Source organism: Myotis yumanensis, unplaced genomic scaffold (assembly GCF_028538775.1).
Source record: "Myotis yumanensis isolate MYYU_CA2020_CCGP unplaced genomic scaffold, mMyoYum1.0.hap1 SCAF_3, whole genome shotgun sequence".
NCBI classification, from domain to species: domain Eukaryota; kingdom Metazoa; phylum Chordata; class Mammalia; order Chiroptera; family Vespertilionidae; genus Myotis; species Myotis yumanensis.
The window spans coordinates 201,588,872-201,606,596 of NW_027223754.1; the positions used below are offsets into that span (position 1 = coordinate 201,588,872).

The 17,725-nt window shown below is 41.3% G+C and overlaps 1 protein-coding gene across 6 annotated transcripts in view; it reads right to left on the reverse strand.

The window, feature by feature from the left end:
• Positions 1 to 1,638: 1,638 nt before the first annotated feature.
• SLC41A2 (solute carrier family 41 member 2) overlaps positions 1,639 to 17,725 on the reverse strand; it is an 83,201-nt gene continuing 67,114 nt past the window's right edge. For all 6 annotated transcript variants that reach the window (XM_070410954.1, XM_070410948.1, XM_070410953.1 and 3 more), the window contains one exon: positions 1,639 to 4,999. In XM_070410954.1, coding sequence (XP_070267055.1) covers positions 4,814 to 4,999 — 186 coding nt within the window. In that variant the 3' untranslated portion in view covers positions 1,639 to 4,813. The remainder of the gene's footprint in view (positions 5,000 to 17,725) is intronic.

The window sequence follows — 17,725 nt, forward strand, 5'->3', positions numbered from 1 at the left end:
TCCCAGGCATCGGACAAAACTAGGCGGGACGGTAGTTGCTTTTTGCAAACGGAGTCCATACAGGATCAGCTTCGGGTCTGGGCACCCTGCCCGCAGGCCGCTGCTGATCCAGGTCCTAGTCCCAGGCACCCGAGGAAGACTCAGAAATAAAATTTGAAGAATTCACTATCAAGCAGAGGCGTGTGAACTTTTTGTGTGTGCAACAGGCCAGACAGTGGCTACTTTAGGCTTTGCAGTCTGTATGTCTCTTTCTCAGTTCTGAAAAAGTAGCCAAATACAAATGTAACCAAACGGCCATAGCTGCATTCTAATAAAACTTTATTTACAGAAACAGGCAGTGAACTGGATTTGGCCCGCTGGCTGGATCCCAACCATTGCATGTGGCAGAGGGCCGCGGGCAGAGGCTTCCCTTACCTGGATCAAATGGTGCTAATAGTGGGACTACAGGACCGAATGATAAATGCACCTGTGATTGTGGTAGATATGCGCAGACTCCCCTCTACAGAGCTCTTATCGTGGTAAACTTATCATTTACCACCAGCAATTGCATCTGATTCCCTACTGCCTTGCCAAGAGAATGTTTTATCCGATTTTGAATTTTTGCCAGTTCGATAGTGAGAAATGGTATCTCAGTGTGATTTTAATTAGCATTTCTTTCCATCTGAGTAGTTCTGAGCATCTTTTTTTTTTTTTTTTAATGAACCATCTGTCTTGGGCTATTTTATTATTTTGTTATTGGCCTTTTTCTTCCTGATTTATATTAGTTCTTTACCTATGAAGATTAGCCCTTAATGTGTATGCTGCCGTTGTTGGATATGGTAGTCTATCTATGTATCAATTAGGTCCAAGTGGCTGACAGCATTGTTCAAATGTCTGAGATACCTCGTAGTCACTCAAGTGGAGCTGTCCAGCAAGCACTTGGAAATACACATCCAGAACTCGGGTGAGAGGCCTGCACTGGAGAAATGAACTTGGGAATATTAGAAACAATGCGATGGGTTAGGTCACCTGGGGAGAAAAAGTAGAGAAGAGGTAATAAATACATGACAACGTTTAGAGATTGAGGAGGAACAACCACAGACAGAGAAGGGGCCTCCAGGGGTGTAGAAAGGAATACTTTCAGTTGAGTGGTGGGGACAGAAGCCTGACATCTCAGAGAGCAAAGTGATTAGAGCGCTGGTGGTCTGTGAGGTCCGAAAGGTTGGCGACCGTTGGGTTAGAGAAATACAGTCGGCTGCTAGACAGTTGAGGGTTAACTTGATGTCGGAAGTTATAAACTGAAAGGCCTGTCTGAGCAGCCATGAGTTTTTCACCAGCCACATTCAGCTGCTCAAGGGCAGGTAAAGCACTGGTGGAGAGCTATGTCTAACCAGAGCTGTCCAGTCACAATGGAGGTGGTAGTGGAGGATGTATGGATTGATGAGCCCAGGAATCTAAGCTGAAAAGTGAGAAGAGTGCTTCAAACAGAGAAAAAAGTGATAAAGCAATAGATTGGAGATCTAGGTATGGTCAAAGCCAATATATTATACTCATAACTACAAGATATATACACAGCTCACCCCAGTCTCTTCTGGGTGAGTTCTATACAGGCTCAATGTCCATGTAGTTTATTTAAAAAAATACATACAACAGGACGGGTAAATATTTCTTCAATTTTATTCTTATTTGAGTTTACAATAATTCAAGGATGAAAGATGCCCAGAATAAATGGGGAGACTATCATACCACAGATATAGTATATGGCAAGGAAGCCCAAATACTGAAAGACTTTTTAAAATGTACTTCATTTGGCTACATCACTGATAGTCTCGATGCAGAATTTTTGATGTCTTCCAGAAGATACATTACCCTAAGTTCCCATTTTATCATGTTCTGAGAAATGATTTTAAAAAAAAATGGTTGGTAACCAAGAATAAAAAAATGTTTTTAAAAAATTATCTCTGTGTAAATAAGGTGTCTGGTAGATTAGTGAAAGGAAGAAGTTTGGAAAGCAGGAATTTTTATGTTGTATAAAAATACTGTGAATTCACATTATTTAAGACTGATAACAAATTATTCTTGTGGGTAAATAGGTCATCTTATCATTTGCATACTTATCTAAAGGCTTTCAAAAAACAGTACAATGTTTTAGAGTAATCTACATCCCTCTTATAAATTAATCCAGTTAATTGATGACTGATTTTTCCATGATTTTTTTTTTTTTTATCACATGCCTTTTAGACGTTTTGTTGCTGTAACCAAGATGAGAAAGGAGCTACAAATCAGTCATCCTAGTTCTTTCTCAGCGTCTACCTAGAATGACGGGATCTGGGAAGGGTGGTAGCAACGAAATGTTCTATGGAATAAGGCATTGTTCTCTTTATTCTACCGTTTTTATTTATCTGAGTTTTCCTGGGGCTTAGGAATATGAATAATTCACAGTTGGCTACACTTACCATCAAGACATTAAATGGAGGTCTCCCTGCCTGAAATCTAAAAGCAGCAGCAATGCTCTGTTCCATAGACAGCCCTGCTTCTCCATTGCTCTCCTCTCGGGTAATCAGGTAGGTACTCCTGGTGCATTGCGGGGGCGGGGGGGGGGGGGGGGGGGGGGCGGTCATAAGAAGAGTACTGGCTCAGGAGATTGGACACCTGGTCTTTAGTCACAATTTGGTCACTTTGCAGCCGTGCAACCTGTAAAATGTAACTTCTCTGAGTTTCAGGTTCTTTTGTTATAATACAGAGAAAGAAAGACCTGCCTGACCTATTTCACAGGCACTGTCAATGTACTACTAGACCAAAGGTGTTGATAAATGCTTTAAAAATGTGGTTTGCTGGCCCTGGCCGGTGTGGCTCAGTTGGTTGGACATACACCAAAAGGTGGTGGGTTTGATTCCAAGTCAGGGCACATACCTAGTTGCGGGTTCAAGCAACCAATTGATGTTTCTCTCTCACATTGATGTTTCCTTCTCTCTCTCTCTCTCTCTCTTCCTTCCTCTCTCTAAAATCAATCTTTACAAAAATGTGGCTTAAAAAATCAAAATAGAGAAATCATTGGGAAATATAAATGTTTATGAATCACATGGTGCAAATGTAAACAAGTAATTTACCAGTACTTTACAATAAAATCAAATAAATTATTTATGGATTTTTTTAAAATAAAAAAGTCTTTGCAGATAAATATTCATCAGCTTAACTTAATCATTCTTTCTTTCATAAGAATGTTCACTATGTGGCGTTATAACTCTCCAAAGGAGAAATTCGATAATTCGTTCAGTTCTCTGCCTTAGAAGCTTCATTATAAGGCAGAAGAATGGAATAATTAAAGTTTTAAAATAAGCAAAAATATATAACTCTAAACCACGGTCCACTTATTTTAGAGAGTTTAATAGGAACACTTTCCCCAATAGATGTATAAACAACCTACTATTTATATAATATTAACACTAACTCACAACTAAGCCATGAAGATCAAAGCTAATGTGCATTTTTCTTCCCTTATCAACTAAATTATTAAATATCTGATGGTCTTAAAAATGAACTACATGTGATATAAAAATGCTCACCTACTGAATGAATAAATGTTGGTTAAGTGTTTGGAATATAGATCAGAGGTTAGAAACTGTTTGAGATATAGCAGTGTGTATGACAGGGTCCCCTGTAGCAATGAGCCTGAACAAACAGATGACGTGTACAGGCATGAGCAACCACTGAAGTAACCCACCAACTTCTCTCTTAAAATGGCACACCTCAAAATATCAACGGACTTCTCCAGAAGAACCAATTCATCACTTGCCCATTCTAAATCTTCTATGTTAAATGGCACAGTGGTTTTAATAAGAAACAATTATCATGTAGGTAAGAAATACTATATTCTGGACAGTAACAAAATTTTTGGACCAAATGACAAAAGTATGTCAATAAAGTCTATTTAAGAATAACTATATAATGCTAACATTCTAATAGCACTATGATCTTTGCTAACAAGCCAAGATTCAGTTCTCCATAAAAAATTTCTCTCTCTCTCTCTCTCTCTCTCTCTCTCTCTCTCTCACACACACACACACACACACACACACACACACACTTTCTCGTCTCTACAAATGCAGCTTGGATTATTTCCTTTTCTTATCTATTAAGTCTTCTGAACCAGATCGACATTCTTTCAACAAATCAATGATCAAAAATGACCCACTGCTTTCATGAAAGATCTCTCAAGGTCATTCTGTGTTTCAAGGGCAGCCTGCCAAGGACTTGCAGAGATGAAATTGAATTAGCATTGGCACAGGGAAATTCATAGCAGCAGGTCAAAGTCCATTTATCTTATGCTCAGCAGATCCTATTTAGTAAGTAATTGGCAAATTGTTCCTCATCTCGCAGAGAGGCGGGTACAGTTAAAAACTATTGAAAGCGTGGTTGGGCCCCTTTCATTTTATGGATGGTATGCAGTAGGCACCACACATCCGTGAGACAACAGAGGTTAAACGAGAACTCTCCCCTAAACTGGCATTATAAGTTAAACAATAATCAAGTACATTTCTGCTGTGTCTGTGGTTTTAAAATGATTCACTGTAAACATCCTATAGGCTTTCCTACTTCATTAACTTCGGAGATTGAGCTTGCTTCTATGTCTGTGTGAAATTAGCATAAATACTGTTCATTCTGGTTCGACACAAATTCCTTTAAAAAATGTTAAGGCCATTTAATGGAATCAGGGCCAACTGCAGAGTGCCCTGACTGAAGTCAAACGACTGATTTACGATTTTTGAAAGAGCCACTGGCGGTTATCTTGCGTTTTCCTTCTCGGCAACTTGAGAGCAGTTTGTAGGATTAATTAGTCTCCAACGTCTCCATCTCGATCTCCAATAAGCCAAAGAAAATGAAAACTTAAGGCTAACAACGCTGTCCCAAGCAGATCCCCCAGTGCCGTTAGGTAGGGGATGGAGAAGCTGTCCGGGTCCTTTCCCTTCCTCCAGAAGTGACGGACCATCCAGTCAGCGATCCACAGCAAGGTAAATACCTACAAGAGAACACCGGCGATTACTCCTGTGGCCTGGACATTCCCAGCCTGGCGAACATGACCATGAGTCTAAACTACTGCTTTCAAAAAGTTAACAGCATGCATCTCAGAACCATGCTCGAAAAGAAGAAATAGCTCATTGACAGGAAGATTTTCTTTTCACAAGAATACATTTCATTATATTTCTGTGATAAAATTCTTCTTCAACATTTCACATGTATCTTCTCATTTTCTTCTAGCCTCCCAATTACCACAATCATCCTTATAGTTAATAGAACTGTGCAACTGCCAAATCACTGGTTTGTTTCAACTTTTTTCTATATGATAATCCTGTGACGTAGGAAGAAGATACATGAAGGAGAATATAAACATTACAATTAGGAATCATTCAATTCCTAAATGATTGAAATAAAGATGGAGAACTGACCATTCATGTATTAATTACTAGAGGCCCAGTGCACGAAATTTGTGCACTCGAGTGGGGGTCCCTCAGCCCAGCCTGTGCCCTCTTGCAGTCTGGGAGCCCTTGGGGGATGTCCGACTGATGGCTCAGGCCTGCCCCCGCTGGAAGCAGGCTTAAGCTGTCAGTCAGGCATCCTTAGCACTGCTGCGGAGGCTGGAGAGGCTCCCAACACAGCTGCTGTGCTCACCAACCGTGATCCTGGCTTCTGGTTGAGCAGCGCTCCCCCTGTGGGAGCGCAATGACCACCAGGGGGCAGCTTCTGCATTAAGCGTCTGTCCCGTGGTGGTCAGTACACATCATAGCAACTGGTCGTTCTGCCGTCAGGCCAAAACTGGCTCTCCAACATCCCAGGTGCACAGTTAGCTGGGGCTACAAAATTGCCTGGGTCCCAGATTGTGAGGGGGCACAGGCCAGGCTCAGGGACCCCACTGGCGCACAATCAGGGTGGGGAGGAACACTGGAGGTTGGCCAACTGGGGAGGGACCATGGGAGTACTCCAGGGTGTGTCTGGCCCATCTCTCTCAGTCCTAATTGGCCGGACCCCAGCAGCAAGCAACCGACCAGTCGGGGCATCTGCCCCTGGTGGTCAGTGCACGTCATAGTGACTGGTAGACCAGTCGACTATCTGCCCCCTGGTAGTTAGTGCATGTCATAGGGAGTGGTTGAGTGGCCTTAGCATATCATTAGCATATTATGCTTTGATTGGTTGAACGGACGATGGGACGCCAGGACAACCAGACACTTAGCATATTAGGCTTTTATTATATAGGATAAGGCCATTGGTGGCTTGCAGAAGAAAATTTCATGGTGAGAACAATGAACAGAAGGTAAGAGCATTGAGGAATGACCTGTCTATATAAATACAGATGTAGACAGAGTGTCAAGTTATTTTAAAGGACCATTCAAATACTCAGGTAATGCATTTGTTTTCTAGGATATCGAGAATACAGGTGTGGGCAAAAGTAGGTTTACAGTTGTGAGTACACAGGTAAACACAGTTTATTTTTGTATTATGATTTATTTATTTTGTAGTATTTATTTGTGTTACAACTATAAACCTACTTTTGTGCATCCCTGGAAAAAGACCTCTGTGATGCTTCGAGTTTGGGGATCAGATAAATGGTTTATTTTGTTTTGTTTGTTGTTGGTGGTGGTGTGTGTGTGTGTGTTTATCCATTTAGAGTGGAAGGATTCTGAGATTTTCAAACTTCTGAAGGGTTAAGGGGACCTAAGATCAGAGAGGTTAACGTTCACTGGTTAGGGACAAGCTGGCAAGCACAGTGGATTACTGAACAGCACTTTTCTAGCCCTAGCGGTTTGGCTCAGTGTTTCCTTGGAATATTGTGAATAATGAATTATTCAAAATGGCATAAAGTAGCAGGTACTTAACACAACATGTTTTATTTTAAAACTAAATGGTTATTTCAGAAACGCATGCTTTTCACAGTGAAAACACTCAAAAATCAAAGTAAGAGTAAGCTGTGTTTTCTTTCACATCATCTGTTTGTTTTTTATGAAATATGCATAACCTTTTAGAGGTAAATGTACCCTCTGAAAAGGCAATTTTGTAGCCCCAGCTAACTGTGCACCTTCTAGCTGTGTTACTTGGAATTTAAATAAATATGTAAAGTACAAGAATATATGTTTGCTCTGGACAATAGTGGTTCTCTTGGCCAGCACCTTCTCTGAGCTAGAATCAGCATTCCCAGGTGCTAGTCTCCCCTCCATGCCCCAACTAAAGGCCAGTAACAAACAGCCTTGTGTACTGTGTGAAGGAAGATGATTTCTTTGGGAGAGGAATGCTTAGAAATATGAAACAAATAAACACCAGAAAGAGCTCATTAGCACAGTTCTTCCCAATCCCTAACTTACAAAGGCTGAATTCATTTCCCCTATAAAAATATGCTTCCCTAATCCAGTTTCCAGGCTCGAAACTTTATGCACTAAAGTCTAATATTTAAATGTCTGTTAAGAAGAATTTAGGATTACCAGTCAACAGGAAGCCAATCTCCTGATATTCAGACAAAAGCATCTTTGCTTTGGTCTGAACTATGTTTGCGAGGTGGCAGGTGGGGGAAGGTGAGACAAGAAGGGACCTTATTTGGAGGAGGAGCCCATAATATTCGCCCAACTGCCCCAGGGGCCCATGGCACAAAAATAGTGAAGACCTTCTGTCCAAAAGAAACTCGCAGAATGTGTTCGAGGACACACATATTCATAGCCTTGATTTTTAATAGCAAAACACTATAAATAACCTGAAAGTCCAATAGAAGAAGAATGGGCAAATAAGTTATGGAATATTCATACAATAGAATATTATATTGCACACTTCCCTGCAACCCTAAGATCAGGGGTCTGCTCTGCTTAGAGACATTTTGCCTGATCCCAGCATAACTCCTTTACAATAGCAATGAATTCAACTGTGTCTTTTTTTTTCTGACACGGCATGATGGTTTCATCATCCTTTGACATCTTTAAGCATCCCTTTTAATGAATGCAAACATGTCTCGTTTTACTACATTTCCCTAGATGGCGCAAAAACAATTTAGATTCGTTTTGTTAGTCAGAATTAACATGGCTATTTCGTTTTAAAATTAAAAAGTGGTATGGTGCTAAATATTTACTTTTTAAAATAACTAAAAATTTTAAGTTATAGAATCATTCAGGCCAGTCCTTTGGGAGTGAATATTCTGAGTCACAATCAACCAAGATTTTATTCTGAAAAATTTTAGGAATGGTTTTTCCCATTAGTGCTTGCACACAGCTATGCCGCAAGATTTTTGAGTAGGTTATGTGAAAATTCCTCTAAGTCATGTCTGCAATCTCAGCAGGGCTCAGGAACGGCCTACCCAGCACACTAGAAAAAGATGGCTCAGCTTCCCTGGTCCTATCTTCTTCTTATTCAGACTTGACAGGCTGAAAAGAGCTCCACTTCTCAGTGACTTGCTCCGCGGGATGCAGGATGCTGTGCCTCTAATGAGGCAGGGCAGTCATTGCATCTTCTGTACAGAACTGCCTGGAGCCTCAGCATATCTCTCTATTGAATTAATCATAGGAAACTGTCTCAATTTTAAAACCCTGCCATCTAAGCTATAATAGCATAATCACATTATTATATCACATAAATGCAATCACATAGCTAAAAAGGAATCTTAAAAATTCACCTAGTATTTCAATTTCTTACCTTAAGGTAACCATATGAATCAACTCCCAAAGTTAAAGTAAAAAAAAGTATTAGAACTGTAGATCCTCCCCTCACTTTTCCTTTATCATTCTCTTCACACTTTTCTCTCAACCCAAGCTAACAGACAGAAACCAATTAGGAGGCAGAGGCAGAGCAGTCACACAGAAAGAATAAAGAGATCCCTGCTTTCCAGTTGGAATCTGGCGGATTTAAATCCCGAGGAGCGAAAAAAGAATGTGAGTGAGGACAGGCAAACTGTTAAAATCCCCTAGTCGGTTAGCTCTTTCCTTTCAGATGCCATCTGGGAACTGGATTTGGGTTAAGTATCGAAATTTGAAAGATATAACCACACCATTTAATGAGGACCTACTATGTGCCAGGTATTTATAACTACTGTGCAAAAAGAAATCATTGTCCTCATTTTATAGGCAAGAGCAAGAAGACCCCCAAAGAATTAAGTAACTTGCCCAACAAGGCTAAGCCAACAAGGCTAAGCTACCTTGCTCAGCTACTGGGTACTTATTCTGGGGTTCCACTTACAGTCATATTGCCACTTCTTCCTCATTTAGAAGAATGACTCCAAGGAATGGGGTATCAGAGGCATGGTAGGGATTCTTAATGCTAGAATCCACAGAGTTTAATCCTCTCACTGACACCGTAAGAGACTTATTGCCCAGTAATCCACAGCTACTATGATGATGGTGATAAAATACTGAAACAATAATAGCACTTCAGATGCATTATCTCTTTTTTCCTTATAAAAAGCCCTGAGGTAGGTCTATTCTCAGTCTCCTTTGACAGATGAGAAAACACAGTCCCTGAGAGATTACCTTGCCCAAACTGCCACAGGTGGTGAGTGGCGGCAAGCAGAGCCCAAGCCCTTACGCACTATCCCCACTTCATCAGAGGAAATGTATCAGATCTCTCAGGTTTGCTGGGAGTGAGGAAAGTGTTGAAAATTATTATTCTACAGAATAAGCTACACTCTTTATTCTGGTCTTCAAGACCTTTCATGATCTTGCCTGTAGTTTTTAATTTTATTTTCTATCACTTCCTTTCATAAGCCCTGTGCTTCAGAAATTCTAACTATCTATATATATAAAAGCCTAATATGCAAAGTGTCCCCTTGGGAGTTCCACCGGAGACCAGGAGTTTGATCGCTTGCTATGACATGCACTGACCACCAAGGGGCGGCGCAGAGCGAAGGAAAGCCCTGGCTGGCAGCCAGAGAAAGGAGGCCCCGTTCGGCAGCTGATAGGTCCCAATCAGCCCTGATTGCCAGCCAGGCCTAAGGACCCTACCCGTGCACAGATTTTATGCACCGGGCCTCTAGTTTTCTATAAATACACTGCTTTTTCTCATTTACTTAAGGCTACTCCCTTCTGTGAAATGGCGTTTTCTATGGATTCCACAAACTCTTACGCACTATAAAACGTCCCTGTCCCCAAAGAAAGAAGCTGTCCTATGACTGAGCTTCCACAGCACTCTGTCCTCCTCCTCCTCTCAGGACACTTGGGACATATTTATGTCCTTGACCGGGTTCCTACTTGACTCTAGTAAGACATCGTTTCTGTGCAAACTCTGTGAAAAGATCTAATAAAACCAAAGACACAGCTTCAAGCCTACAGAAAGTGCCATCCTGAAAACTATGACCCTCACTAAGGGCTAAACAAAGTGCCCAAGTTATTCTTATAAGCACAGGAGTGTAGACTGGAGCCAGGCTCCATCACACGTCTGGATCTGGGTACGTCACTTAACTTCTCTCCACGCCAAATGCCGCGTCTGTATTGGGAACTCATAGTGTAACTTACCTCCTGGGCTGTTGTGAGACTCAGCCAGTTCCTACCTGCAAAGTGACTAGAACAATGCACGGTTCACAATAACTGCTCCATAAACAGTTGCTACTATGATTTTTGAAATCTGTATGTATGTGGATGAAAAGTGGCGCAGATCACCAAGCCTTAAGAAAAGAACTGTCAGAGATGAAAATCTTTCAGAAAGAACAACTTAGGTGGTAAGGAGAAAAACTGGCTTATGTATTAGAGAACCAGTATTCTTTTCCTCTCAAAAGTCACAGGTCAAAAGGAGATACAACTGATCCCAATAAAGTACCCAGTCGAATCATGGCAAAACAAGTTGATTATAGACTTCCAGGTAAATTACAGAGGTACTGGGAACACAGTGTATACCTGGGAACCCGAGGGAGTCTGTTTTAGGCCAAACAAATTTAAAAATAGGTAACTTCTAAACTTAAAAACAGACCAATTCAGAACGATCTACTTAGACTTGGAATATAATTTTTCAGGAAAACAATGTTTTATGTATTGCCTGAGTTCTCTGGCTAACCATCAAAGGCAATTTAACTTAATATTACTTTAGTAGTAATTACAGATTTTAACATTAACATACTGTTTTACTAGTTACCAGATTATTTTAATTTTAACACATATTACTAATACGTACAACAATGCTTTGCAACAAATCATATTTATTATGGGAGTGGGAATTCACAAAATCATATGTTATGAATGCAGGAGGGGATTTGCATGACAGCCAGGGCCACTATATTTCCTGGTGTGCCCAGGATAGTAACGGTTGATACTTGTCGCTCTAATATTTTTTAATATAAATATATTTTAAATGTATTTTTTATTAATTTCAGAGAGGAAGGGAGAGGGAGAGACAGAAACATCGATGATGAGAGAATCATTGATCGGCTGCCCCCTGGTCGCCCCTTCCTGGGGATGGAGACTGCAACCCGGGCATGTGTTCTGATAGGGAATCGAACCTCGACCTCCAGGTTCATAGGTTGGTGCTCAACCTCTGAGCCACACTGGCCAGGCTGTTGTTTTAATTATTAACAGCTCCCTTTCATTCTCAAGGGTCCTGGTTTGGATGAAAATTACATGGTTGCCTTCGTGATACTCACCCTTAAAATACAAGTGAGGAAAGTACGCCACAGGACAGTGCTGTGACTTAGCCGAAGTCATAGAGCTAAGGGACCAGAACCAGAACCTAGAACCAGTTGTTCCTAGTCCAGGAGTCTCCCCGTCATACTGCACAGACTCTGCAGGAGCAAGACCAGGGTGACGCCTGCCATGGGGACCAGCAGTACACGGCAAATGTGAAGTCTATGGGAGGAAGTCTCTGGCCCTCCCAGTGGGACTTTATGGGGTCAGGAACTGAAAGCTGAGGATTCAGGGGATCTTGCTTACGTACCCCCTTTCTGCTTTCACTGTGCCCACTTGTGGCTTCTTGTCCACCACCCCTAGACCAGTATGGGACAGATGATGGGGGAAGTAAGGAATTCCGTCTTGGCCGTGTTAGGTTTGGGATGCCTTTTCAACATTTAACTGGAGATACCAATTTGGGAGACAGCAGGGAAAGGGTGGTGTCTGAAGCTCAGGTCGCTCATCACAAGAGCAAGAAGAGAGCTGCACAGTCGGAGAGCACAGACAGGGCCGAGGGAGGGTGGGTGGTGTGGAGACAGAAAGCCTCAGGGCACTGAATAACCTGCCCCAATAATGAGGGAGAGAATAATAATGCGAGGACAATAATGAGGATTAACTGCAGCTCCCGCCATTATTGGAGACTTATTATGTTCCAGGAACTCTACCAAGCACTTTATACACATTAGCTTATCCTCTGAGGCCAGAGAGGTTATGAAACTTAACTAAGGACACAAAATAAGTAACAGAGCAGAAATGCAAGCTCCGGCCTCACGCAAGAGAGCTCTGATCTCTCTCCAATGCTCTGCGCACTGGGGTCTTATTTTCCCTCTTCTTTTCTCTGCATGTGATGACAGATAGTCTGGCTTATAGAGATTTGTCTTCTGTGGAAGCATTAATTTTTATGTTTCCATAATTAAAATAATTACACAGAACCATGTGACTGTGACTTCAGAAGATGTTGTCAATGCCTGTTATTTAACTTATTTTTCAATTACACGTTTGTCAATGCTTCTTTTCGCGAGTATGTAGACCATATTTCTGCCCCAAGCATGTTCTGCTAGAGGAGAAATGGAAGATGTTTGCTCTTAATTTGCACTGCTTGTATTGTGGCCACGTTCATATTACAAACCACATGTTTTAAAACGACCATGAACTGTTATTTGGAAAACAGAAACACTTCTTAGAAATTCATTAATCCGTATTAACCAATACCCTATTTCATTACGCAGGGCGTTCATGTTCTCGTTTAAAGTGGGCTTGGGATTTGCTGAGAACAATTTTTCTTGAGAGTACAAACCTTTTGGGAGAGATGAGATGGTGCAATTGACACATAAGCATAAAATTCAACAAGTATTGCTTAGTGATAAAATTTGAGGAGGCATCTGTTTTTAAAATTATATTAATAAAAAGTATAAGTATTGCCCTAACCAGTTTGGCTCAGTGGATAGAGCGTCGGCCTGTGGACCTGAAGGGTCCCAGGTTCGATTCCGGTCAAGGGCATGTACCTTGGTTGTGGGCAACATCCCCAGTGGGGCGTGTTCAGGAGGCAGCTGATCGATGTTTCTCTCTCATCGATGTTTCTCTCTCATCGATGTTTCTAATTCTCTATCCCTCTTCCTTCCTCTCTGTAAAAAAATCAATAAAAATATATATTTTTTAAAAAGTATAAGTATTATGATTTTGTTAAGAGTAGTTTCCAGTAACCATATTTTTATTACATGACCCTGCTCCCTGGCAATGCCCCCTCCCTCCCACCCCGGACTAGGAACAGCTACGGGGCCCAGATTGGACCATTCATATCTGAACTTTCACAGTTGAAACTGGATGTGAAAAAGCAGGCTACTGTCCCCATGAATGAAAGGCATGCAAAGATGGGGACTTTTGCCCCAGAAGTGCAATGCAGACAACAGAGAAAGGAGCCAGTGAAGACGGAAGATTGTGCATCTTAAAGGAGCCCGAGAGTCATGATGGGGAGGCCCAATGCTTTCTAGATCTCCATCTCTGCCCCCTCGAAAGGTGGGAGTGTCTTCCTCCCCCTCCAATTCCACATCTAGTTTTATATTTCTTGATAAAGTCCCATTTTTGTGTAAGCAAGTGCCGGCAGGTTTCTGTGACTTGAATTCCAAAGAGCATTGATTCAGATATCCATTGTTTTGCAATACATGTATAAAAACACTTGGATGTTTGTTTTATTATGATGATAAATGAATTTTTCTTTGCTATGGTAACAATAAATTAAAGAATTAATTTTTAAAAAGAGTTTCATATATATTGTTATTAGTTCAAGTTTCTCATCAGCTATAATGTATACTCCAATCTCACCCAAAAAATCTTCTAAAGAATGAAAGCCAGGCACAAGCACCAAGTTTGATTCTGAAGCGACAGGGGAAGAAGACTCTAAGGAGGTAAGTCTTAGGCTCTTTCTAGCTGTTTCGTTCATTTAATTCTAATCTCCCACAGCTAAGAGAGGATCCTAAGTGGCAGGGACAAAGTCTCCCATTTCTTCTGTACAGTGATGAGCACAGTACTGGGAAGACTGTATGTACTATATAGTTGATGAAATCGTGATAGTTACAACTCTCAACTTTACATATTGAAAATTTGTTATCACTCCACTGTTTAAAAGAAACATTTTGTCTCTCCCACATGAAAAAAACAAGATATGCCAGGAGCGACAGTTTTCTACAACCAAACTTTCACAGCGAGTCGCTCATAGAACTTGGTGCTACTAGAATTCTGTAGAGTTTGTGGTAACCTAATTTTCTTTAGGAAGCCATCAGTAGCTAAAATAAGCAACTAAAAATTTCATTTAGAGATGGTTTGCACTGTTTACCGATTTTATTAAACACTTTGTTGGAATACAATAGGCATCTAGGGCTAGAAAAGTCTCATTGTTCTTTTCCCATTTAGACTTTTTAGCAGGAAAAAAATGTCAATATACTCCATCTTTTGGCCTTTTGTAGGGTATGTGACCCAAACTCTATGTTAGGATGTAAAAAAGGCCTCTCTTTTTCTTTGCTGTAGCCTTCCGCAATTTATGAGAAGCACCTGGTAATTAAATACCAAGATTGTTACCTCCTTTGGTTCAAAGCGCCCCTCTGTTCAAACTGAGGGATAAGATAAGCTACTCTCAAGGCTGCATTTTTACATACATACCCCTCCTCCCTGCTGGTTTACAACCCAGGGATAATTAGTAGAAAGTTCCCTACCCCCCCACCCCCCTCCCTGGCTCCTCTTCAAACAAGCCTCTTTTGAACTCTTCATAACTTTTGCTCTAAGAATGTTTTATAGACTTTGGAAAAGTACTGTAAAAAGATAAGACACCTCCCCAGGATATCTGCCCGAACTGTCCTAAAGAACTAACAAAGACAATCCCCCAGATGTCTGCTCAATTTCACCTAGCAACAGCGGTAGCCCCCAAATCACCCTCCTTTCCTTGTCCAGGGCTTTAAAAGAAAGAGCAGCTTTTTTGTTCTTTGCCTTTTGTATTGATTAGCAATGCACCGGCCCTTTCCCTTTGGGGAAAGTAAAAATAAACTTTCTTTCTGCACCTATCTGTTCTTTTAGTTGTGAATTCTTTCACAGCCTGTCACTGGCCCAGAAAACCCTAACACTCTATGCTTTTGCTTTTCACAAAGGAAGGCTTTCTAATACAAAGGGGAACAAGTAGGGGCTTTAAATAAAATAGGGAAATGAATCACAATGTACTGCTGTTCCTTCTTGGGTAGAGAGATTGCCAGTCTGTGTATTTGATTGATAGTTATCTTTGACCCTTCTCAGGTTTATTATGCAGTCAAGGTACTACATCCTTGAAAAAGACAGTAGGGAGAAGGCAAGAATGAGTTCGAGACAGAAAACCCTGAAGAAGATACTCCCTTCTGTACGTCTTAGAAGGAAACCCAGCAAGGTCCGTCACAGCCTGGAATTCCATATTATGCTTTTGATTTCACAAACTAGCAGGTTTTAAGCAGTCAGTGGAGCACCTGAACAAGTAAGATGTGAAGGCAGAGGAAATCACTGCATAGAGAGAAAGAACCCAGGTGCCCCTGAGTTTGTAGAAGAAAGTACACTCTGGTTCTAGCACATCAAAGTTGTAGCTTCAATGGGCTAATTTGATATAGATGAAAAATTGTGTTCTAAGGTCAACAATTATACCTTTAACCACAGCTAGCAGCCTCATACTAAGTAAAGGATCACTGATGACACAAAAGGTATAACGGACAATACAGGATGGTGAAGTTTAGTGCCAACCCATCCCTACTATTGAAAAAGTAACTCAACATGTAATGTGATTGATCAGGAATGCCGTTCACACATTACTCTGGCCTTGACATATTTCTTTTTTTTTTAAAATATATTTTTATTGATTTTTTACAGAGAGGAAGGGAGAGAAATAGAGAGTTAGAAACATCGATGAGAGAGAAACATCGATCAGTTGCCTCCTGCACAGCTCCCACTGGGGATGTGCCCGCAACCCAAGTACATGCCCTTGACCGGAATCGAACCCGGGACCCTTCAGTCCGCAGGCCGACGCTCTATCCACTGAGCCAAACCGGTTTTGGCGAGGCCTTGACATATTTCAACTACTCCGACTGCTCCTGGGCACTGGGCAAGAACATGAGGAAGACAACAATCCATCCCATCTACATCCATGGTTCAATGGCCTTAACATCACAAAACGAAGGCACATTTGTTAGGTTCCTTTTAATTGCAAGACCCATAATAAATACCTGAACAACATAATTTGCGACATAATGGAGTCCATCCTATATAATAAGAGGGTAATATGCAAATTGACCCTAACAGCAGAAAGACTGGGAATGACTGGTCACTATGACACACACTGACCACCAGGGGGCAGATGCTCAATGCAGGAGCTGCCCCCTGGTGGTCAGTGCCCTCCCAAAGGGGGAGCTCTTTTCAGCCACAAGCCAGGCTGATGGCTGCCAGTACAGCAGTGGTGGTAGGAGCCTCTCCTGCCTCCTCAGCAGCACTAAGGATGTCCGACTGCAGCTTAGGCCTGCTCCCCTCTGGCAAGTGGACATCCCCCAAGGGCTCCCAGGCTGCCAGAGGGATGTTTGACTGCCAGTTTAGGCCTGATCCCCCAGGGAGCGGGCCTAAGCCAGCAGGTAGACATTCCCCGAGGGATCCCAGACTGCGAGAGGGCACAGGCCGGGCTGAGGGACACCCCCGAGTGCACAAATTTTTGTGCACCGGGCCTCTAGTGTGTAAATAAGACACAACCTAAACCATTCCAAGTCCCAAACAATTTCAAACTGAAATGGACTTTCTACTTTTCACTTGACAGAAGAACTAGCCATAGGACCAAAATTAGAAAACTCATATACTCTGAAGAGCTCCTATACTAAAGTTCCTTTTATAGAAAAATTCAAACATACACAAAAATAGACAGAACAGTACAAATCCCATGGGAAGCTCATTATCACCACTCAGTTTCATCAATTATCAACTCATGACCAATTCTGCTTTATCCATACCCCTAGATATCAAGTCATTTCATCTTTAAACATTTCAGCAAATCCTTACAATTTTGACTGAACACTGATAAAACTTGTGAGGTTTTATGTTCATTGCCTTTTATTTTAAATACCTATATCAGTGTAAGAGAGGAAACTGGTGTTTACTGAAAGCAAGGAGGAGAAAATTTACATTTCTCTCTCTCTCTCTCTCTCTGTGTGTGTGGTGTTTTTGTATTTTTTTTTTTCTGGAATATCTGGGACCTAAATGTAGATGTAAGTTTTTTCCCCTCCTACTGAAGGAAGAGACAGAGCTGACAAGATACAGTCATTCAGTTTAATGAACACTCACTGAGCAATAGCAATGGGGCTAGATGCTGAAGATGTAAAAAATGAGTAAAACAAAGAGCCTTTCTCTAGAATGGGTAAGGCAGACACATAAGAACAAGAAACAAATGTCAAATCAATCCATGAAGCAAAGAGGTAGAGTTATAAATAGAAATACGTTCTAAAAATGGCATGTTTATCAACAGACCAATGAAGAGCCTCTGAATATGTACCAGGGGATTGAGGAGAACATAAATTATAATAAATGACCATATCATATAAAGCCATAAAGGTAGCCAGCAGTAAAAAGGCATTTGAAATAAC